The sequence below is a fragment of the Sciurus carolinensis genome, chromosome 12 (genome assembly GCF_902686445.1).
Source record: "Sciurus carolinensis chromosome 12, mSciCar1.2, whole genome shotgun sequence".
In the NCBI taxonomy this organism is placed as follows: Eukaryota; Metazoa; Chordata; class Mammalia; order Rodentia; family Sciuridae; genus Sciurus; species Sciurus carolinensis.
The window spans coordinates 85,704,469-85,727,103 of record NC_062224.1 but is presented as its reverse complement, the minus strand read 5'-3'; the positions used below and the strand labels follow the sequence as shown (position 1 = coordinate 85,727,103).

At 46.8% G+C, this 22,635-nt stretch overlaps 1 protein-coding gene across 10 annotated transcripts in view; it reads left to right on the top strand.

The window, feature by feature from the left end:
* Positions 1 to 22,635, top strand: part of Nav1 (neuron navigator 1) — a 255,598-nt gene that overhangs the window by 219,255 nt on the left and 13,708 nt on the right. For 4 of the 10 annotated variants that reach the window (XM_047520673.1, XM_047520681.1, XM_047520682.1 and 1 more), the window contains 20 exons: positions 460 to 903; positions 1,455 to 1,496; positions 2,217 to 2,365; positions 4,118 to 4,288; positions 5,407 to 5,459; positions 6,228 to 6,251; positions 6,356 to 6,433; positions 9,525 to 9,608; positions 9,845 to 9,956; positions 14,133 to 14,254; positions 15,047 to 15,055; positions 18,172 to 18,368; positions 18,587 to 18,779; positions 18,872 to 19,040; positions 19,346 to 19,446; positions 19,941 to 20,036; positions 20,284 to 20,443; positions 20,855 to 21,090; positions 21,927 to 22,081; positions 22,196 to 22,267. In XM_047520673.1, coding sequence (XP_047376629.1) covers positions 460 to 903; positions 1,455 to 1,496; positions 2,217 to 2,365; positions 4,118 to 4,288; positions 5,407 to 5,459; positions 6,228 to 6,251; positions 6,356 to 6,433; positions 9,525 to 9,608; positions 9,845 to 9,956; positions 14,133 to 14,254; positions 15,047 to 15,055; positions 18,172 to 18,368; positions 18,587 to 18,779; positions 18,872 to 19,040; positions 19,346 to 19,446; positions 19,941 to 20,036; positions 20,284 to 20,443; positions 20,855 to 21,090; positions 21,927 to 22,081; positions 22,196 to 22,267 — 2,667 coding nt within the window. The remainder of the gene's footprint in view (positions 1 to 459; positions 904 to 1,454; positions 1,497 to 2,216; positions 2,366 to 4,117; positions 4,289 to 5,406; positions 5,460 to 6,227; positions 6,252 to 6,355; positions 6,434 to 9,524; positions 9,609 to 9,844; positions 9,957 to 14,132; positions 14,255 to 15,046; positions 15,056 to 18,171; positions 18,369 to 18,586; positions 18,780 to 18,871; positions 19,041 to 19,345; positions 19,447 to 19,940; positions 20,037 to 20,283; positions 20,444 to 20,854; positions 21,091 to 21,926; positions 22,082 to 22,195; positions 22,268 to 22,635) is intronic. The other 6 variants (XM_047520678.1, XM_047520676.1, XM_047520674.1 and 3 more) reach the window with 6 other exon arrangements.

Below are 22,635 nucleotides of genomic sequence, written 5' to 3'. Positions count from 1 at the left end.
TATCCTCTTTAGACTAGGAGTGCCATGGCCTGTCCACTTTGATCTCTAGACCTTTGCATGGGTCTTTCCAAAACCTCCTCTGGCTTCCCCTGTAGTCTAAGTTTCTTCTCCCTCTTTCAAAACCGTGTTCAAAACTCACTGTTTATTCTTTTTTTTTTTAAATCAATGCTTAACCCGTCTTAAACACTTGTACAGGTGGTCCTTCAATGTTAATTTGTACACATATCCCATTTGTATATAACTTCATCTCTGTTTCCCATGTGCATGTTTCACCTCCCTATTAAGACCGCAGGTACCTTCAGTCAGGTATCAGATTTCCTGCCAACTGATTGCTCAACAGCCTTAGGATAAGCCTCTGTACTTAGCAAATGGCCAGAAAACGAGGAAACTAAAGAATGATTGCCTCTTGCTCTGTAGTTCTGTTATCTTAAATATTTTTTTTATCTTCACTTCTCTCAGGGCCACAGCTAAGAGCTTTGTCAAGCCTCCCTCACTAGCCAATCTAGACAAGGTCAACTCCAACAGTCTGGATCTACCATCGTCCAGTGACACCCACACTGCAAAGGTCCCAGATCTGCATGCTACAAGCTCAGCAACTGGGGGCCCTCTCCCTTCTTGCTTCACCCCCAGTCCAGCACCCATCCTCAATATTAACTCAGCCAGCTTCTCCCAGGGCCTAGAGCTGATGAGTGGTTTCAGTGTCCCAAAGGAGACCCGCATGTACCCCAAACTCTCAGGCCTGCACAGGAGCATGGAGTCCCTCCAGATGCCAATGAGCCTGCCCAGTGCCTTCCCCAGCAGTTCCCCCATCCCCACCCCACCTGTGGCCCCTGCTGCCTCTGCAGAGGAAGAGACCGAAGAGCTGACCTGGAGTGGAAGCCCCAGGGCTGGACAAGTGGACAGGTAGGTGGGTGGAGACAGAGCTGAGACTGAGCCCTAAACTCATTTGACCACTAGCAATACCATCCTGTATTTGATTGCCTCTGTGACTTTCAAAACTTTTTCACATATTTTAAGTGATTTCACATGCTTCTCAACAACTCCATGAGATTGGTAGGATGCTTTTGTTTATATCTCATCTTATGAACGGAAAAACTGGTGCACAAAAAGTTAAAGGACTTATCCAAGATCTCATAATTAGTTAAACCTGTCCTCCAAAGCTTTTGCTTTCTAATCCGGAATCATTCCTATTATATCACATCCTGGTTTTTACCTACAGTATCAAGATCTTTTAAATAGCCATCTATACCCTAATTCCTAATTGGAGAAAAACATTCAGCATTTCAGATAAATTTCCCAAGTTGTGCATCAAGAACTTGACTGAGATTGTCTTTTTATTTTGTTTGTAGAGAGAGTTTGATGCCCTGTGTCCAGAGTCTGCATCCCTCAAGCCGACAGTCCCAAACTCTGGTTTCTAAGATGGACTCACATGCTTCTCTTTTTTATCTCCACAGTAACCAGAGGGATCGGAATACCCTTCCCAAGAAAGGACTCAGGTAATCCTTAATTGTGGATTTTCCTTTCTATACTTGGAGCTCCTGGTCTGTAGGAAAAATCCTAATTTGACCTGTCCCAGGTCCTCTGCATGAATTTGACCCTTCAGCCAGGTTGTTTTATGTGGTCCTATACATGTGTCACCCAGCACCTACTACCATTCTGTGAGAAAGCTTCTACAGCAGGTGGTCCTCGGTGACAGGGGAGAGTGAGTTTGCAGGAGAATCACATGCTCCCCTACCCTCTTCTGATATCTGGATGCTCGCTGAACTTCCTCTCTGTAATCTTCCTTCCTTGCTGTGTGCCTCTGGAGCCACTTGGATGGGCAAGGGGCAGGACATCCTGGTCCACTACCGTTATGACAGCACTGAGTTGTTTAGTTGCAGGGACACTCCTGTGACCTGAAAGCCTCACACAGAATCATGGAGCTCCGCCCTGAGCTGCAGGGATGAAATTCTAGTGCCTCCTCCGTCCTTTCTGCCCCTATCTCAGGAGCTCTGCAGGGAGTACCTGCTTGTGCTGTAGCATCAGTTGGGGGTCTGGGGGAGGATGCTGAGTCACCTCCTCTTGCCACCCTCCTGGCACCCTGGATGCTCCCCCTTTTCCTTAGCCCACTTTCAGATCTCCTCGCTCCAGCCTAGCTCAGATATTCCCCAAACCAACTAAGTGTCTGGTATTGCTTTGTGCTCACTTAGTCTGAGTTCTTCTGCTGCCTTCTACAGGTACCAACTTCAATCCCAGGAGGAAACCAAGGAGAGGCGGCATTCCCATACCATTGGTGGGCTACCTGAATCTGATGACCAGTCAGAGCTGCCTTCTCCCCCTGCTCTCTCCATGTCCCTGAGTGCAAAAGGCCAGCTTACCAACATAGGTAAGTATTTGCGGTCACTCACTGTGGCATGGGATGAAGCAGGGGTTCACCCTGTAGGTTGAGGCAAGGCAGCTGGACTTGAGGTTTCATCTAGTATTTGACTCATGCTACATCGGGTGGTTTCACGGTGCCTCAGTTTATCCACCCAAAATAAGATGGAAGACAAAATGTTCAAGTCCTCAACTAAAAAGTTGCCCCTGGGCACAAGTTGCAGAGTCCTTTTAGTATCAGAGAGTCAGAACTATGGGATGGAAAAGCCGTAAGCCAAAGCCCAGAGATCAAACCAGTGCAATGACCAGGCACGGTAAGCTGCCAGAAAGGATCCGCCACACCCAGGGCTGCCAGGGCCAGCTGATGCAAGGGCAGCACTAAAATGTTAGGCTGGTGGGGAGGAAGAAGGGAAAGGTGCTTGTGGGAGAAGGGTGGAATCTGCCTCCAAACCCAGAAAAGTTCAGATTCCCCAACTGCTTGGCTGAGGCAGAGTCCTCTTCGCCCTGAAGGCTGAGCTGACTAAAACATATCCCGGACACACCCTTTCTAGAGCCTGAGAAGAAGGGAAAGCTGGGCTAGAAGGAAACGGCTGGGTGACTCAGAGGCAGGGAGGGGAAGAAGCCTGGGGTGGCGAGGGCTGGGCCCCAGGCCTGGTTCTGGGAAGCACTGTGCCAGGCTTGGCCCAATAGGAACCCTTTCAGACAGCGCCTGAGATAGGCCTGGTGTTTGCTTGCTGTCTCTCTCTAAACCCATCTCTTCTTTCAGCCGAGTGAAAGACAGGAGTTAATGTAAGACAAGGACTGTAATGTGCCTGTGCAATGACTGTGGGAAATTTGAGGAAAGACTAGGAATCGGGATCATTTTTGCCTTAAGGGTCATCTGGCCTCTAAAGGGCTCTGAAAGGAGGATGGGGCCAGCTCGTTTTCCAAGTCCATTGAGGATAAAGCAAGAAGAAAGGTGTTCCTGCTGCAGAATGAGGGACGGGGCTAAACAGTACTCACCTGATGGATTCAGAAGAGCCCAGAGAGGGCTGTGAGATCTGCACAGGTCTTTACAGACAGGTTCGCTATCCACTGGCCTGTGGAGGTGAAACAGTAGACAAGAGAGTTCCATGAGGGTCGTCCCAGCAAGGGGAACAGGGGGACAGGTTCTGCAGGTCAGCGGGTGTCAGCAGAGCCCAACCTCAAAGCAGATCCACAGCCCTGCTGACACATCCACCCGCTCTGTCTGTCTAACCTTCAAACCAGGGAACGCTGGGCAGAGATGGCCCTATTTCTTGATGCTTTAGAGCTGACCTAGAGTGAGTGACGCTGCTTTGTGGGGAGACGTTTCCTTCCATCACGCTGAGCCCATTGGATCCACAGCCTGACCCCAGCATCACTTGGTGCTCAGTCCTCCGGGTTCTGCTGTAGAGAATAACATCCATTTTCATGGTCACATCCCAGGGATGTGAAGGTTTCAAATAAGCTGCCAGGCCCCTTCAAAAGCAATGACTCCAAGGCAGGCAGGGTTGAGGGAATGTCCATATTATTCCAGACAGCAGGGTCCTTCTCCATGAGGGCTCGACTTCCCGGAGGGACCTGCTCCTAACCGCAGCCGCTGCACACTCCCCGGCCCGCCTGCCCCCTCCTCTCCCACCCTCTCCCCCATGCCTCTCATGCTCCTGGTGCTCCATCCCCCAAGGGACAAGAGAGCTGATGACCCTGCCTCTTCTCCTGCCTCCCCCTCCCTCTCCTGTCCCCCTTCCCTCTGTCCTTCCAGTGAGTCCCACTGCGGCCACCACGCCAAGAATCACCCGCTCCAACAGCATCCCCACCCACGAAGCGGCCTTCGAGCTGTACAGCGGCTCCCAAATGGGGAGCACCCTGTCCCTGGCCGAGAGACCCAAGGGAATGATTCGGTCAGGATCCTTCCGAGACCCCACGGACGATGGTGAGACTTCATGCCAGCGCGGTTCACGCTCATTCCAGCTCTGCTGGGTCCCCTCACCCACCACCACCTCCACTGCCACCACTGCCACCACCACACACACGTATATGATCCACAGGACATCGACTTGGGCCATTTCAGTTCTTCCCATACCTTTGAAGGGTCTGGGGGCCCAGAAACCTTGGGTGGCACCATCTAGCACTGGGACTTTGGGATGGAGCAACTCTCCTGGGGGCCGGGGGAGGAAAGTCAGGAGTGGAAAGGGTAAAGGCTATCTCTCAAGGTGCTATGAAAACCGGAGCTTCTGTCCGCCTTATTCTGCTACTGGTCTTTCCTCCTCACAGCCTCTCGGAGTTTTAGAAAAGACACAGGGACACAATGGTAGCTCTTAAACCCTTACAAGAATTAGACATCTCAGTCCTGATTTCAGAGTATTTCAGAGATTAGCTGTGGGTGGGGCGGCATCTGGTGGATGATGGTGATCTGGGTGTTAAGGTGGACCAGAGGCTGGAGACAGGGCCTTGTGTACGTTTGAACCCCCCCCCCCATTGCTCTTGGGGTGCTTAGGTGAGGGGGGTTTGCTTGCCGACGTGCTTTGGTTCTCACAGCAGGCTCTATTGAATAACGAGGACCCGTCTTCCACTTAAATATTTGTTTCATCTGAGTGTCCCCCAGGGTCCCCCAGTGTGCCCCCATTGCTGAGAAGAGGAGGCGCAGGCGAATTACAGAATCTGTTCTGAGCAGCTCTGATGGGAAATACCCCCCTTCTGCAGCTAAAAGTACTTTCCCGGCTGGGAAGAAGAGAAAACAGCTACGCACAGAAACCTCCTTTTCCTCTCTGAAACCCTGCGCCCCTTGCAGCAGGCTGAGCAAGGGCCTGCCATGACTGGGTTGCCAGAGAATGTGGGTGAGAGAGGAGGTCGTCTACTCAGGACCACGTCTCCCCGGACACCTGCCTACCTTGGGCTCTTGGGATGCCGACTGGGTTTCCTGCTCTGTTCCTTCTGTCTGCTCCAGATACCCTCCAGAATCAGTATCCAAACTCCTGTCTTAGGGCTCCTCCCAGGAACCCCTGACCCTGAGACCCCCTGCTAACCCTTTGTGTTCTCTTTCTCTTTCAGTTCATGGCTCGGTGCTGTCCCTGGCCTCCAGTGCCTCCTCTACATACTCCTCAGTAAGAGCAATAACTTCCCTTCCTCCCTCACTCCTGTCCCTACCAGCCCATGCTCCCTGAAACCTTTGCTCCAGTCACTGCGGGGAGCAGGTGCGAGCACTACTGTCTCTTCATTACCCCTCATGGTCCTTGGGTAGGTGTGGGGAATTGTGCCTACAGCTTGGAGCACTCATTTGGGTGCCTAAGGTCCTCACCACCTCCTGAGTAACTTGGGTGCTTTCTGTTCCCCTCCTTCAAAAAATGAAGACTCTCCTTGTTATAGAGCCCTTTCCTTGCCCTTATAAATGGAAAACATTTATGGCAAGGTAAGATGTACATTGTTGGGGTCCTAGAGTAGGTTTCTTAGACTCTAGGACACCAGCAATGCACAGAATTGACCAAATATTTATAGTGGGCATCTCCCAGAGCACTTGGTTTTTAGGTGTTCTTTGATTCTTTGGTTTGTTGTGTCCCAGTCTCTTTACTCCTTCAGGTTGCTAGCAGAAAGGGTTAGCTTTCAGCCCCACCAAAATTTCATTTCCTAACCTTCTCAGCAGTGACAAAGTTGACTGGAGATGACTGCCATAGAAATCTGTTACTTAAACTGTAGCATAGATCTGAGCTGAGACCTGAGGAACCAGAGTCAAGGAACAAGAGATCCCACCTCTATGTACCTCTGAATCCCTCTTCTTCGAGTCTTTGCCTGCCACTCACTGGGGGCCTGGCTTCTTCACCCCTGGAGTAACACCCCCTTTCTCTCTTTCTCTCCTTCTGTGCTCCCTTCTTCAGGCTGAGGAGAGGATGCAGTCTGAGGTAGGGTATAAAGCCTTGGTCTCTGCTTCTTAACACACTGTGCCTATTTTCTTTCGAAGTATCCTCTTTCTTCTGCCACCAATAGTTTGTCTTTTCTTTCACAGCAAATCCGGAAGCTTCGTAGGGAACTGGAATCATCCCAGGAAAAAGTGGCTACCCTGACATCTCAGCTTTCTGCCAATGTGAGTACCTGGAATAGGGAAAGACCTGGGCAGTTATTTTGCCTAAAGTTAGATAAGATCAGCCAAGGGAGGAAAATTATCTAAAAAGTTTGCCCTGGGCTTAGACTCCAGCCGGGGCGGGTGTTTCCCACAGCCCTACAATGAAGGACCTGAGGATTGTCCTTTACCTTCTTTGAGTCTGTTTTTATGAAAAAATGATTCCCCCCTCCGCCTGTACCTTAATGAGTAGGTGTGGATAAGCTGGTCTCTGGTAGTCTTTGACACCCTGGAGAAAGACAAGAGGAGTACCTATGGTCCTGCAGGAATGGAAACTATCTTGTCATTAGCTGTGGACCAAAATAGCTATGAATTATAATTATAGAGCCCATAGAATCTTTTCCCATATCCCCTGGACGGGTTCATGTGTTTGTTCATGCCACATAACTGGGCAGGCATAGAACTGGTCATTAGAATTCAATCTGGTGACCACTATGCTATTTGAAGCCTGATTCTAGGCAGAAAAAAAATTATTATTATTATTTTGTCTCAGTGCAGGGATCAAACCCAAGACTTTGTGCACACTAGACTGGTGTTCCATCTCTGAGCTCTAACTCCCATTCTAGCTAACTCCTTCATTCACATTTGGCCTGCTAGTACTCTCCGTGGCAATTTGAGCTTTAGGTTGTGACAGCATTCTTTGTTTCTGCCCTTAGTACATCCACTTATAGTGAGTATCTTTCTTTTAGGCCTTAGTTTTTCTACTCTGTGAGATGGGGAGAAATGAAGCCTCTGTATCTAACTAGGTTATGGTAGTTTCTCCCCTGTGACTAAGTTGCAAACAGAGAACATAAGAGCCATTTTCTTCCAAAGCTGTAAACAACAGCTGAGCCGGATCTGCAGGAGTGTTCCAAGTGTTTGCACAAAAGTAACCGTCTGCAATTTCCGCAGTAGTTTCTGGTTTTCTCTCTTCCCTTCCTCTCTGGGGAACCCAGCTGTAGGGCCTGGGTCTGTCCTTTGGAATCAGGTAGAATCTCCATCAACACTCTGCATGTTTCCAAACTATTGCAATCGCAGCTCCCTTACCACCTTAGTTATTGGCTTTATTCTTTTCCCAAATTCCCAGTTCATAAGTTGCACACTTAGCAGTTTGGTTGAAGCTCATATCAAGCACTTTTTCCCACTCTTGAGGACCCATAAGAATTATAACAGACAAAGCCAGACATGATAGTGAATACCTGTATTCCCAATGACTCAGAAGGCTGAGGCAGGAGGATTGCAAGTTCAAGGCCAGTCTGGAACCCAGCGAGACTCTTTCTCAAAAAAAAAATCATAACATAATCAAGAACCAACTTTTCTCTCCTATATGCCACACCCATCGAGGCCAGTGGCCTGGGGCACATCCTATCCACCCCAGGAAATTCATGTCTGGGAGATGGTGGGGAAAGAGGCGCCTGGGAGGCAGAGAACATTGTGTCTGATTCATTTACACTGCAGTCTGTCAGCCATCGTGTTGTCAAGACTGGCCTAGAGCCAAGAAAATGAATTTAGAGGGTGATTTTTCTTAGAACAGGAAGTTCCATTTGGCTAACCATCTAAACACCCAGACACACTGAGTTCCGAATCTTAGAGACAGATTTTTGCTGAAGGTCAGAGCCCTGCCCTCAAGCAGGAGATGTGATGCCAGGATTCTGGGAAGGTCCCACATCTGGGTTGCCCTGATGCTGGACCAAACACTGTTGTCTTGAATGGAACTTCCAAGATACAGAAGCAGGAGGACACAGCCTGAACTGGAAGTGTACAGGCTCCCAATGCCGACCTCACCACAGCACCATCACTTAGCCTTGAAGTCATCAGGCACCGTAGTCCTCGGCTGGGATTTTCAGGAGGGGAGGAAATGTAAGATATGGGAGGGAAGGTGAGTCTCCCAGATGAGGAGAGGCCAACACAGAAAAGCACACAAGAGGCCAGGGGTTTTCTGGGGCTCATGAGTAGATTTCCAGGGACCTCAAACATATGCCAGGATATAGAGAAGCAAATAAGAGAAAACCTAAGGTCTAGAAGACAGAAAGGGAGCGGGGCAGTTGTTCAGGTCATGACATACATCAAGCCCAGGCCTCGACAAATTCACCGTAAAAGGAGAAGACAGATGAGACCAGAGGGATCACCACCAGTCACAGTCCCATGATCGTTTCAAGGACACTGGGTGAAAAAGGAAGGGAAAATGATAAACCAACAATAAGTAGTGGGTATCCCAGATATACTAGAGCTCTGCATAAAGGTCCTGCCCAGAATCACTTCTTGCTAGAGTCACCAGCTCGCTCAGATGCCCTCAGTGAGAGCGCTCTCTGCATCCTCAGTTCCCCCTCTGGTCCCATGCCTCCTTCCCTTCCCTTTCCTATACATCTTGCTGCCAGTTGGCCAGTCAGAGTTCAAACCATGCTCCCCGAGGCCTGTGCACCACTCTGCACCTCCTCAGCTGGCCCTTGGGGATCCTGCACCCCTCATGAAGCAGACCTGACACCTAGTGGCCAAACCGTGGAATGCCCCTGAAGTTTCTTGCTACTTCCCTCCAGCCATGCAAAGTGGAGTCTGAAGAAACCAGAAACAAGGAACAACTCCAAACTAAGAACAGGTTAAAAACGGAGAACCACCCTGAAAGCAGAGATGGAAGATATATACCAGACAGATTCTCCTGGGAGGGTATCTCCTCCCTTGGGGGCCAGACCATACACAGTGGAGGAGTTAAACCAAAATAATAGGACCTACCCCGGAGGATAAGACCCTCCCATCAAACCTGCCACCCACATATCACATAGAGCAGAGGAAGCTTCCCATCTCTGATAGATACTAAGTACCAGATCCCAAGCCTCCCACAGCCTCCAAAAGCCTGCCCTACTCCTGCTCTCCCTACTATTCAAGAAACTGGTTCCGCTGGAAAATCTCTGTGATTCCACCTTGTCTGCTCAGGAAAGTCAGTATTTTAAAACTACCAAGAGATTTGTTGGCCTTGGTCAGCCCTGATACACAGAAAATCAGTTAAAACTACTTTCCATGTCAGTGCGTTCCCCTCCCCAGACTGCAACTTAAGATCCTCCTGACATGTTTGTTTCAGGCTAACCTAGTGGCCGCTTTCGAGCAGAGCCTCGTGAGTATGACTTCCCGCCTGCGACACCTGGCAGAGACAGCCGAGGAGAAGGTGAGAGGCCTGGGTGGGAGGCCAGCCTCCCCTCACCCACAGGTGCCAGTTTCTACCTCCCCGACTATCGCCCAGCGTTCTCCAGCTGCCCCTCCGTGCACTGTCCACACCTTCCTTGCCCCAGTCCCCTGCCCTTCTTTACCAAGTCAGGGAGAATTCCAGGGCCTCGCCTGTTGCCTGGATCATCGTAAGTGCTACTAAGCCCAACAAATGTCACCATTTTCATTCTTTCTTAGGACACTGAACTGCTGGATTTGCGAGAAACCATCGACTTTCTGAAGAAAAAGAACTCTGAGGCTCAGGCAGTCATTCAGGGAGCCCTGAATGCCTCAGAAACCACACCCAAAGGTGAGGGGTCCACCACAGACTGCAGGAGAACAGGAGTTGGGGGAAAGGAAGACGACCGCAGGGTTTTGTTTTTGTTTTTTTTGCAGTCTTGGGGATGGAACACAGGGCCTCTTGCATGCTAGGCGAGTGTTCTGACACTGAGCTACACCCTTAGCCCAACTGAAGGTTTATATGCGGGCCCACGATATGCCAGCTCCCGTAATAAATTTCTAGGAGGACTAGGCGTGATGCTGCACACCTTTAATCCCAATGATAACAGAGGAGGCTGGGTCAGGAGGATTCTGAGTTCAAGGCCAGACTCAACAACTTAGCAAAACACTGCCTAAAGAGGAAAAATAGAAAGGGCTGGGGTTGTAGCTCAGTAGAAAAGTGCCCCTAGATTCACTCCCCAGTACCCCACCCCTGATTTTTTCTGTAAGGCGATGTCCCTTAAGTGCTCTTCAGTGGGATGTCTATACTAGTCAGTGCGCAGTGCCGAGAGTCTGATCCCCATCCTAGGGGATCAGGGGGAGTAGAGGAGACCTGCACCTTCCTCAGCCTTCAAATCCTCAGCCCAGTCTTCAATCAGGTGGTTTTATTGCTGAGATTTGAAAGTTCTTCTTATATTCTGTGCACTAGACCCTTAACAGATAATGATTTGCAAGTATTTTCTCTCCTTCTGTGTGTTGCCTTTTCATTTCCTTGAAGTATCCTTTGAAGAACAAAGGTTTTCCATTTTGTTGAAGTTTATCTATTTTTTCTTTAGCAATATGTACTTTAGATGTTGTATCTAAGAAACTATTCCCTAATCCAAGGGGGAAGAAGGAAACAGGAATAAATCTAAGTGACCCAAATCCAAAGTCACAAAGATTTATTCCTATGTTTCCCTCTAAAATTTTTATTATAGTTTTAGCTTTTATATTAGGTCTTTGTTCCATATTGAATAATATTTAATATGTGATTGAGAGATAGAGGGTCCAAGTCCATTCTTTTACATGTGGCTATCCAGTAACCCTAGCAATATTTGTTTAAAATAGTATTTTTTTCCTTCATTGAATTTTCTCTGCACCCTCTGGGAAATCAGTTGACCAAAAAATTAAGGGTTACTTTCTAGACTTGGTTCCATTGATCTTAAATGTCTGTCCTTAGCCAGTACCGCACTGTCTCAATTACTGTAGCTTTGTAGTAAGTTTTGAAATTGGGAAATGCAAGTTCTCTGACTCAGTTTCTGTTCAAGATTGCTTTGGCTACTCTGTGCCCTTTGTATTTTCCTGAGAATTTTAAGATTAGTTTGTCAATCTCTGTTAAAAAAAAAAAAAAATCAGTCAGATGTTGATAGGGCTTATGTTGAATCTGTATATTCATTTGGAAAGTATTGCCATTTTAAGAATGTCAAAGGACCACGCACAAGGCCCTGGATTCCATCCCAAGCACCACACACAAAAAAAAAGAATATCAAGTCTTCCCATCCGTGAACTCGGCATGCCTTCCCATTTATTTAAATATTCTTCCATTTCTTTCAGTGACAATTTGCAGTTTCATTGTAAAAGTCTTGTATTTCTTTTGTTAAACTTATTTTTATGCTATTACAAATAGAATTTTTTTCTTAATTTTCTTTTTGGGATATTCATTACTAGTGCATAGGAATATAACTGATTTTTTTTATATATATATATTGATCCGACATCCTACAAACTTGCTGAGCTCATTTGTTAACTCAGTGTTTACAACCTCTTCTTAATGTGTTTCCACCCACATTATTCTTCTGAGTAACAGATCTCTATTTCCAACCATTTTTGGATGTTCCACTTAGTTGACTTCATAGGTTATCTCTAACTTAACATTTCCAGAATTACCCCACTTATAAGTACATAAGCCAACTCTTTCCCTGAAACTCTGAAGTTCTGTCCACCCCATGGGTTATCAATGGCCTAGTCTCTCAAGCCACTGGTATGAGAGTCATGCTTGACTCCTCTCAGCTTCACTCTGTACAGCAAGTCAGTTCTAACTTCTATGTAGATCTCAATTATATTCCTCCTCTGCATTGTCACTGTTAAACTCAGATTAACTCAGATTTTCATCATTGTTCTCCTCAGTTATTGCAGTAATTCCCTAACTGGTCTTTTCTTGATCCAGGCCTTTCTTTACACTGCCCCCAGAGTAATTCAGTTAAGACCAGAACACATTTATTTGAATATGAACTAGATATTAGGTGAAAAGTGTTAATTTTCTTCATTGTAATAATGATATTGTGGGGGAATGTCCTCATTCTTAGGAGATGAGTCCTAAGGGCAGGCATGGTGGTGCTCAACTGTAATCACAGTGGCTTGGGAGGCTGAGTCAGGAGGATCACCAATTTGAGGCCAGTGTTAGCAACTTAGCAAGGGCTTGTCTCAAAATAAAAAGTAAAAAGGACTGGGGATATGGCTGAATGGTTAAGCACCCCTGAGTTCACTCCCTGGAAAAAAAAGAAGATGATGCATCCTGAAGAATTTGTGTAAAATATCATGTTGTTAGCATCTTATTTTCAAATTGAAGAATAAGAGAGAGAGAGAGTGTGTGTTTGGAGAGAGAGAGAGAGAATGCGTGCAAATATAATAAAATATAACGATTGTTGAATTGAGGACATATTGGTGTCCACTGTACTATGTTTTGAGTTTTTCTTTGTGTTTGGAACATTTCAAAGAACCAAGTTAAAGGGAGAAAGATTAGCTGGGTACAGTGATGCACTCCTATAATCCCAGTGTCTCGGGAGCCTGAGGCAAGAGGATTATAGGTTCAAGACAGCTAGCCTCAGCGATTTAGCAAGGCCCTAAGCATTTAGTAAGACCCTGTCTCAAAATAAAAAGGACTGGGTATATAGCTCAGTGGAACACCATGCTAAAGGTTTAGAATGTATCTCCTCCCACTTTTTTTTTTTTTCTTTTTTGATATTGGGGATTGAACCCAAGGATGCTGTACCACTGAGCCACATCCCCAGCCCTTTTTTTATTTTTAAATTATGAGACAGGTTCTCTCTAATTTGCAAAGTTGCTGAGGCTGGCCTTGAACTTGCGATCCTCCTGCTTCAGCCTCCTGGGTCTAGGATTACAGGCATGCACCACCGCACCTAGCTCACCTCTGGATTTTAAATAAAGTTTTAGTGACATACAGCCATAATAATTTACATATCGTCTATAGCTACTTTAAAGCCACAGCAGCAAAATGAAGTAGTCAAGACAGATCCTATGACCACAGAGCTTAAGATATTTATTATATGGCCCTTTATAATAAATGTTTGCCAGCCCCAATGGTGAACTATACAGAAGGTTACATGGCGAAATATAAAAACCTACCTCTGAACCACTCCTCCAAATACCACTCCCTAGAGGTAAGTACTGTAAGAGATCTTAACAAATCTTTCCAGAAATATTCATAAAAAGCAAATATATGTCCATTTCTTCAATGAAAATGGAAATTTATTTCCTTCAGCTAAGCATATTCTCTTAACTTTCCACACCTTTTAAAATAACTGAAGTACTCTGCTGTGTCATAAACTTGGTTCAATAATTATTGAACAGAGGGTCTTTCTAGCATTTTGTGAGCATTGGTAATTCCAATATCAGATTCTAGGTTCTGATTCCCTGGTAGCATCAAGGGAAAATTATAGCTCAATCATCCATTTCTTGTCATGCAGAAAGTGAGAAAATAGCCAAATACTATCTGTATCTCTTTCACTTGATACCTCTTGTTTCTAGAACAGTTGCCACCTAACTAGTCCTCAACATCCATACTAATTTCCTGATTCTTCATCTTTCTCAGTGTTAACATAATAAGCTCTCTTTAAAAAAAAAACCTTCTGCATTATAATTATGCAGGATGTTAACACTGGGCGACACTGGGCGAAAGGCGCTATATATTTCTTTGCAACTTTTCGTGCATATGTAATTATTTTGAAATAAAATAAATAATAATAATAAATTTTGAGAACAATGACATTTCTTATTTAACTTTTGCCTTTAGTATTTCTTTCTATATTGAAACATGACGGGCACTCCATAGGTGTCTGTTGAATGAGTAATTCTAAAAATGAACAATGTGTATCTAGGAGTTAGTTGGTTCCCTTCCCGTCTTATCTTCTGCAGTTAGACTTGCTTTAAGTCTCATATCTTCTCTAAATCTACCTCGGTGTTCCTCCTGTTTGTACTTGGCCCCTAGAACTGCGGATCAAGAGACAGAACTCCTCAGATAGCATCTCCAGTCTCAACAGCATCACCAGCCATTCCAGCATCGGCAGTGGCAAGGACGCTGATGCAAAGAAGAAGAAGAAAAAGAGTTGGGTAGGTGAAGGTTTGGGGGCAGGAACTATGATGAATCATGGTGGACCACCTCCACTTCAGTGTAGGGATCAGATCCTTCCAGGATTAACCAAGAGCTAATCCTTTCTAGCACTAAGCCTCAGTTTGATATCTGCTCAGAGCAAGGTCTGCTAAATTGTCCCTTCCCGCCCCCATCATTTCCTACTTGACCCAAAGCTCTCCCTGCAGTCTTGCTACACACCTGCTTTCCTGCAGCTCTCCCTACTGGTTAGGGCCGATGCCTTAGACCCCAGAAGGAAGCTGAGAAAATACCCAGAGGGAAATGAATTAGTTTCCTTCCCCCATCCCCACTACCTTCCTTACTATGAAAAGATTTTATAAACAAAGCAATTCATTCTAGAGGCTTCCAGGGGTCACGTCTTCAAGTTTAGAAGTATTTGTGCAGTGTCCCTGATTACTTTGAAAGTACTCTTGCTCTTCCCTTTGGCTAGTCCAGAGGCAGGTTTTGTTTTTTTTAATGTGTGTGTGTCCCTTTCCCCATAACCCTTAACTGACCTTGGATGACCTTCCTGAGATTTTTTAGGCAGGTATAGACCACTCTCAGCTCCCCCCGCTGACTGTGGAAGGGAGTGCATCCCTGGATGGAGACTCTGTCCTCTGTCCCCTATTCAGGACAACTAGCCCACAGACCTTTAGGTAGTGCAGATAGGAGCTGGCCGTGTGAAATGAGTGATTAAGTGTTGCTTCTTTTTTTTTTTTTTTTTTTTTTTTTTCCTTTCAAAATGCTGACTTCAAATCCCTATTTTTTTCCAGGTCTATGAGGTAAGAGACCCAGTTCCTCTCCCTTATTTTCTCTTTCCCTTCGCCATACCTTCCCTGTTTCCAGAGCAACTCTCTCCCCGTAAAAATAAAAATGGCCACTCATAACACTAACCGTAACAACTGCCCTAGAGTTCCTAACTCACTCCACTGCATGGTCCATCCACAGCTGCCTCGCGTGAGGACAGAGGAGCGGGTCATTGGTCAAATGGGAAAGTCAGACAAATTCCAAATCTATTCCCTACTGTCTTCCCTTGTTACAAAATTGGACTATTGTAAAAAGAAGTCAAATTGAGCCCATCCTATCCAGAATATTAGCCTTTTAATTGTACTTACTTATTTAGAGACAGGATCTTGCTAAGTGGCCCAGGCTGGCCTCAGATTTACAGCCCTCCCCTGTCAATCTCCCAAGTAGCTGGACTCACAGGTGTGCACATCACCATGCCCAGCAGAGCCTTTTTTGTTCTGACTCCAGTCAGCCTAGAAACCCAAAATAAAAGAATTGCTGAATGATGGTTATTTTGACATAATTTCCAGAGGCCAGTTCAGTTTGGGTCTAACCTGGAGATTTAGCTCTAGAATAGGATGAACCAGAGATAGGTGCCAGTCTAGGGTATGCTTAAGTTACCCCACAGCCTAAAACCTTCTAAGCATTCATGGAGTTCCCAAACACATTTCGGGGATTATTGTATAGTCTAAGACAAATAGAAAATGAACTCGGGGCTGGGGTTGTGGCTCAGTGGTAGAGCACTTACCTGGCATGTGTGAGGCACTGGGTTCCATCCTCAGCACCACATATAAACAAAAGAATATAATAAAGGTCTACCAACATTAAAAAAAAAAAAAAGAAAAGAAAAAAAGAAAATGAACCCAAAATGTCGGTTACAATTCAGATATCAGAGGTTCACTCTAACCCTATCCCAACTTCATACTAGGTGGATATGAAGAATCGAGTCCAGTATCTCAGTCATTAAGGAGACTGCAGTATTGCTGGAGACCCAAAAAAGTGTTGTACATAGAATCAATGAGTAACAGTTCAATGGTACTGAAATGCTTTTTCGGGCAATAAGTGCTAACGCAGTTCAGATTGCGAGGCTGTGGTTCAGTGGGCAGGCAGACAGCGCAGAACAGGGAAAGTCAAACTGAGGTGGGGCTGTGGGGTGAGGAACATGTTGGCGTGCTTTGTACATGGACACTATCTGCTCAGAGGGGAAGCAGTGGGGCAAGAAGAAGACCAGCACAGCTAGTGCCCTGAGCAGGTAGGAGAGAGCACAGATGGGAAGGCCTGATTTCAAACCCGATTCTTCAGCCTTTCCTCAAGTGTGTTCCACAGATCACCAATCCATTGCGGTGCTCCTTAAAAAGTGATACTGTCATTAAATAAATTAAAAAACCTCTTCTACAGGACACATCTGCAGAGGAGAAGCTCTGAGATATCCAGTAAAGAATCTCGTTTCTTCATGCTTAATGCATTGCTTCCTGAACTCATTTAACCATGGAACCACACAATACCAAACATCTCCCCATCGTTCTGGCATTTGGAATACTGAATGACACATAGACCACTGTTCTCACTTAGAATCTTTTTTTTTTTTTTTTTTTGTACTGGGAATTGAACTCAGGGTGCTTTACCACTGAGCCACATCCTCAGCACTTTTTATTTTTTAATTTGAGGCAGGGTCTCGCTAAGTTGATTAGGACCTCTCTAAATTACTGCACTGGCCTCGAACTTGTGATGCTCTTGCCTCAGCCTCCCAAGTTGCTGAGATCACAGGTGTGCACCACCTCTCGCTTAGAATCTCAGATCTTGGATCTTAGAGGGGGCTTCTGCTCCAGACAGATTGTGTCACGGAATTTCTTTCTGCGCACATATTCAGAGATATAGACACACAGTGATGTGGAGAAGACTTCACTGAATTGAAAATTAGCAAGCTTGAAATCTAGTCCCATGTCTTCCTTCAGTGATGCCATGTCAAGCAAATCAACTCTGGCCTGATCAGCTTCAGGTCTTATTTCTACAGAGAACTAAACTTCGTGGTGCTCTGGAGCCCTGATTGCTCAATGATATTAAGTCCCTGGAGCCATCCAACTGCACATATACCCTCTCACTCATCCTCATGCAGCCAGATTGGCCATCCTTTATGTCTTGCCTAGTAGAAACCCCAACACACGCCACCCACCAGGTCCATCCTTCACCTAACAGATTTTATATCCTGGGAGAGACATTTAGAAAGGATATTCTCAAATTTTCCCTTCTTCTTTCTCACTGTCCCAAAAATCTGGTTTGCCTTTGTCCCCCATAGCCTTCGACCCCTCCTTTACTCTCTGTCTCTTATTGCCATTCCACGTCTGTGTCCCCGCGTGTGTGTGCATGCTGTATGGATGCATGTGAATGGGTGTGGGATAGGCCCCTGGTTTGCATCTTCAGCTCACATCCCTAACACCCAAGCTCATCAACACCAAGATTAAAGAAGCTATGGTCCGATTATAATACCCCAAGTATCTAAGGAAATGCTGGGAAATAACCCTTATTCTGGGACCTCTGAAATAGCAAAATGCGCTTATGTCTGGTTTTTAATTCTGCGAGATACTGGGCACAAGAAGTACTGAATGAAATTTAGTATACGACTGCCTTCTCTCCATCTCCACGGAATCATATTGTCAGTTTCCGATTGATTTCTAAAGAAATAAATAGGTTGAAGGCTGACAAGCCCAAGTCAGAGGTGGCATTCTGAGACCCAAAATGAACTAGACTGTGTAGTAATTGGCCCGCTGGAGAAGGTGGGATTGGATTGTTAAGAGGTATACCTTGTGACTTCTGGGGACATCTCTGCATCCTCATCAGGGGCACAGTTCCCCCCATGGGAGAGAGAAGACTCAAGAAGTTTCCATAGCTTATAAGAGCAGCAAACTGAAAGATTCCACTCTTTTCCTGTCTTGGTTTCTGGCAATTCTTCTGTCCCCATGCCATGAATCAAATGAAGCCTTTATAGAACAGACTTAGTTACAAGTAAATCCCCTGCCTCAGCGCTCTGCCCCAGAAGTCCCAAATCAGTCCTCCTCCCTCATCCCCAGAGAGGAGTCCTGACATCTCTGTACCTGGATCTGCTCTTTTCTAGCTTCGAAGTTCCTTCAACAAAGCCTTCAGCATAAAAAAGGGACCCAAGTCAGCCTCCTCATACTCTGATATTGAGGAGATTGCCACACCCGATTCCTCGGCCCCCTCGTCGCCCAAACTGCAGCATGGCTCCACAGAGACGGCTTCACCCTCCATCAAGTCCTCCAACTCATCCACTGTGGGCGTTGATGTCACCGAGTAAGTGCTCTCACCAGCTGCCTCTCAGCCTGGTCCTGTGTAAACTGGCGGTGAGCCCACAGACCCTAGACAGACAACACCTAACCAGGGGCCTTTCCCTGGGCGGGTGAGACCACAGAGGGACACTTCCTCTCCTACTGATTGGGTTCTGTGGGCAGGAGGAGAGGAGGCTACCAGCCACGCACGGCTCTACCTGGCTGACTCGTGCTTTCTTACAGGGCCCCTGCCCACTCAGCCCCCCACACCAGGCTGTTCCACCCCAACGAGGAGGAGGAGCCAGAAAAGAAGGAGGTATCCGAGTTGCGCTCAGAGCTGTGGGAAAAAGAGATGAAGCTCACAGACATTCGCTTGGAGGCCCTCAACTCTGCCCACCAGCTGGACCAACTTCGGGAGACCATGCATAACATGCAGGTCAGTGGCTGGACAGAGAGCTACAGGAAAGGGGACGCCAAGGCCTGAGATGGTCCAACCCTGCCCTTCTTCCATCTCTGTTCTTGCCACAGTTGGAGGTGGACCTGCTGAAAGCAGAGAATGACCGGCTGAAGGTAGCCCCTGGCCCCTCCTCAGGCTCCACTCCAGGGCAGGTCCCTGGATCATCTACTCTATCATCCCCTCGCCGCTCCCTGGGCCTCGCACTCACCCATTCCTTCAGCCCAAGTCTCACAGACACAGGTACCTGCTCGGGAGAAGAGCCTAGAAGGGTGGAGAGAAGAAAAGGGTTCATTTCACTGTTACCATTTGGCTTGTCCATGGCATCTTCATTGGGCCAGGGAGGTAACAATGCCAAAATCAAGCAGATGCCCGTGTCAGTAGACCTTAAGAGTTGTTGTGGTTTTAGACCCTATTCTCTTTTCAAAGTTTGGGACTCCAGTACCTTCTTTGTGGTAAATAGTTATTTGGAAGTGATTAGGACTAAAAAAATTTAGGAAAGGCCATGGGTGCCCCCAAAACTAATGAGTCCTTTTCAATCCCCACAGACCTATCACCCATGGATGGCATCAGCAGCACCTGTGGACTAAAGGAGGAAGTGACCCTTCGGGTGGTGGTACGGATGCCCCCGCAGCACATCATCAAAGGGGTAAGGAGCATCAGGGAGGGCCAGCTTAGAAACCACCATAATACAGATGGTCCCCAGCTTTATGAAGGTACAAAAGCAACCTCGTTCAGTAGAAAACCATACTTTGAATTTTGAACTTTTCCTGGCCTAGCAGTATGCAGGATGATACCCTCTTGGGATACTGGGTAGTGGCAGCAAACCACAGCTCACAGTCAGCCACATGATCACATGAGAAACAGCCCTCACTCTATAGTGGGCTACATTGCTAAGCTGTATTCAGTAGTTCAGGTGTATAAACACATTCTCAACTCATGATATTTTCAACTCCTGATGGGTGTATCAGGATGTGACATCATTGTAAGTTGAAGAGCAGCCATACTACCATATTGTTCCAAGAAAGTCAGGGTTCTGAATACTCCCACACCAGACTACTCAACCTCTATGGCCTTCTAAGATCTTGCTTTCTTGGAGTCACCTGCATTGAAGCTCACATGCTTCTACCTTGACCTTAACAGGACTTGAAGCAGCAGGAATTCTTCTTGGGATGTAGCAAAGTCAGTGGAAAAGTTGACTGGAAGATGCTGGATGAAGCTGTTTTCCAAGTATTCAAGGTAGAGGAATACACGTTCTCACCAGTGCTGCCCATCCCAGCCTGGGATATTGAGCCATCCATGCACTGGGATCCTGGGGACCTATGGTGCTCTGTGGAGAAAGGCAGCATAAGAAGAGCATATGCCCTTCTCCTTCTCCACCTGTTTTTGTTTCCTCTAATAATTGACCTTGTGTGACTTTGTCAACCGTGTTGCATCTTTTCAATGTCCCTCACCATCTCCTTGTTCTCCCCTTCTTTTCTCTCAGGACTATATTTCTAAAATGGACCCAGCCTCCACCCTGGGACTGAGCACTGAGTCCATCCACGGCTATAGTCTCAGCCATGTGAAACGAGTGTTGGATGCTGAACCCCCAGAGATGCCTCCTTGCCGTCGAGGTGTCAATAACATATCGGTCTCCCTCAAAGGTCAGTCTTCATCTCTTGAGGTGAGGTGGTGTGGTGTAAAGGCAGGGAGGGGACCATCAAATAATGAATCGTGCATTCGTTCAACAAGGATTTATTCAACAAGAAGCTATGGCACGAATGTGCTTGAGTTATATGAGATATAAGTAAGACCCAGTCCTAACTTCTGTTCCCAGGAAGATTTTGACCAATCCTGGGCTTCTTACTCTACCCACTCACCTCCAGCTCAGAGTATGTCCCTAAAACTGAGGGCCAACTTTTCAGAAGAAGGGGCAAGGGGATTCCTATGGAACTGGGGCATGTGATTCTGAGTTTCTTCAGTGGGCTCCTAGATGAAGAAAGAAAAACTCTTCGGGGTCCCTTGCCCTCCTTGGGGCCACAGTCCAGACTCATGCTTTCCATGGTGGGGTTCAGGTCTGAAGGAGAAGTGCGTGGACAGCCTGGTGTTCGAGACGCTGATCCCCAAGCCGATGATGCAGCACTACATAAGCCTCCTGCTCAAGCACCGGCGCCTCGTTCTGTCGGGCCCCAGCGGCACTGGCAAGACCTACCTGACCAATCGCTTGGCTGAATACTTAGTAGAGCGCTCTGGCCGCGAGGTCACCGAGGGCATCGTCAGCACCTTCAACATGCACCAGCAGTCTTGCAAGGTGGCTGCTCCCTGAGATCCCCTGCCAGCCTTCGTTCAGACCCCGGTCTCCCCCAAGACCTTTTGGGTCCCTTCCCAACCCCCTTTTCCTTCCCTTGACCCTGCCATAATCTTTCCCCCTTCTTCAGTGTTCTCTTCCTTCCTTCCCTATCTCCTTTCTTTTCTGGTCTTCTCCCTCCCCTGCCCCTAGTTTCTTTCCAGACTTCCATCCTTAACTTCCTCTACCTCCTTTTTTTTTCTTCTTCATTTTGTGTCCATAATTTTTTTCTCCTCACTCCATCTGGTAAACTGCCTTCCCTTTAGTTGATCATTGATGAAACTAATTCCTTGGTTCCACCTCACTCTCTGCCAACTCTGTTAATTCCATCCCTTCTCTTATTTTCGGCCCTTCCTTCCTTTTCTGTATTACTGTGTGAACTTGGGCTTTCTGGGAGGAAGCATTCAGAATTAAATATCACATATTGTGCCCCACTTCAGCGATGTCTCTTGTGCCCACTCTGATTCTTCAGAGTTGATTCAAATCTTAGCTCTCTGCAGTTGTGGGGAGTGCATCCATTAGTGGTAGTTCATGATACCAACCTGGTGAAAAATCACTTAGAGAACAAATGTGTTCTCCACCTTTGGGGGCTTTAAGGGCAACTGCTTAAGATGGTTGCTTGAGAGTCTGTGGGAGCACTGTATCAGTCTGTGGTCAATCTGTTCTGAAATCATATGTGCAGGTGCATCAGACAGGAGCCAAAGACCCCAGGGAACTAGCAAATCTTCTCCAAAATTCCTTTCAGGGTTGATCTGGGTGCCAATTCCTGAGTGTTAACCCACTATTTTCTTTGATCCCAGGATCTGCAACTGTACCTTTCCAACCTGGCCAACCAGATAGATCGGGAAACGGGAATTGGGGATGTGCCCTTGGTAATCCTACTGGATGACCTGAGTGAAGCGGGCTCCATCAGTGAGCTGGTTAATGGGGCTCTAACCTGCAAGTATCACAAATGGTAAGCTGGATGGGGACTCATCACAGTGGGAAGAGGTCCAGTCCAGACCAAACTATGAGCTTTCTGTGTGTTAAGACAAACCTAGGTGAATCTTTTAACCCTTTCTTCCCTCAGTCCCTATATTATAGGTACCACCAATCAGCCTGTAAAAATGACACCCAACCACGGCTTGCACTTGAGTTTCAGGTGAGAACCTTGGCACTGGAAGAACCTAAACCTACCCGAGAGCCTACACACTAGTTAAATCCTGGACTCTGAGAGCAGAGGGACACTAAGTAGCAGAAGGAAAGAGAAGTAGCCAGAGCCTTTCAGGCTGGGGAAAGAAAATAAGTATATTTGCATGTTAGTTACAAGGCAGAAGAAGATCCTGTGGAGAGGAAAGGACTACAAAACTAGGAGCAACCCTGTAGGCTGCTGATATTAGGATTTTCTACCTGTCCATCCTGATCTAGATCAGAGAGGTCAGGTGCTTATTTGAAGAGCGTCACCAATTTGAGAACAGCCTTGACTGCCCAAGGCTGTTGCCTTGAGTCCAGTTGTCCCTATTATTACTT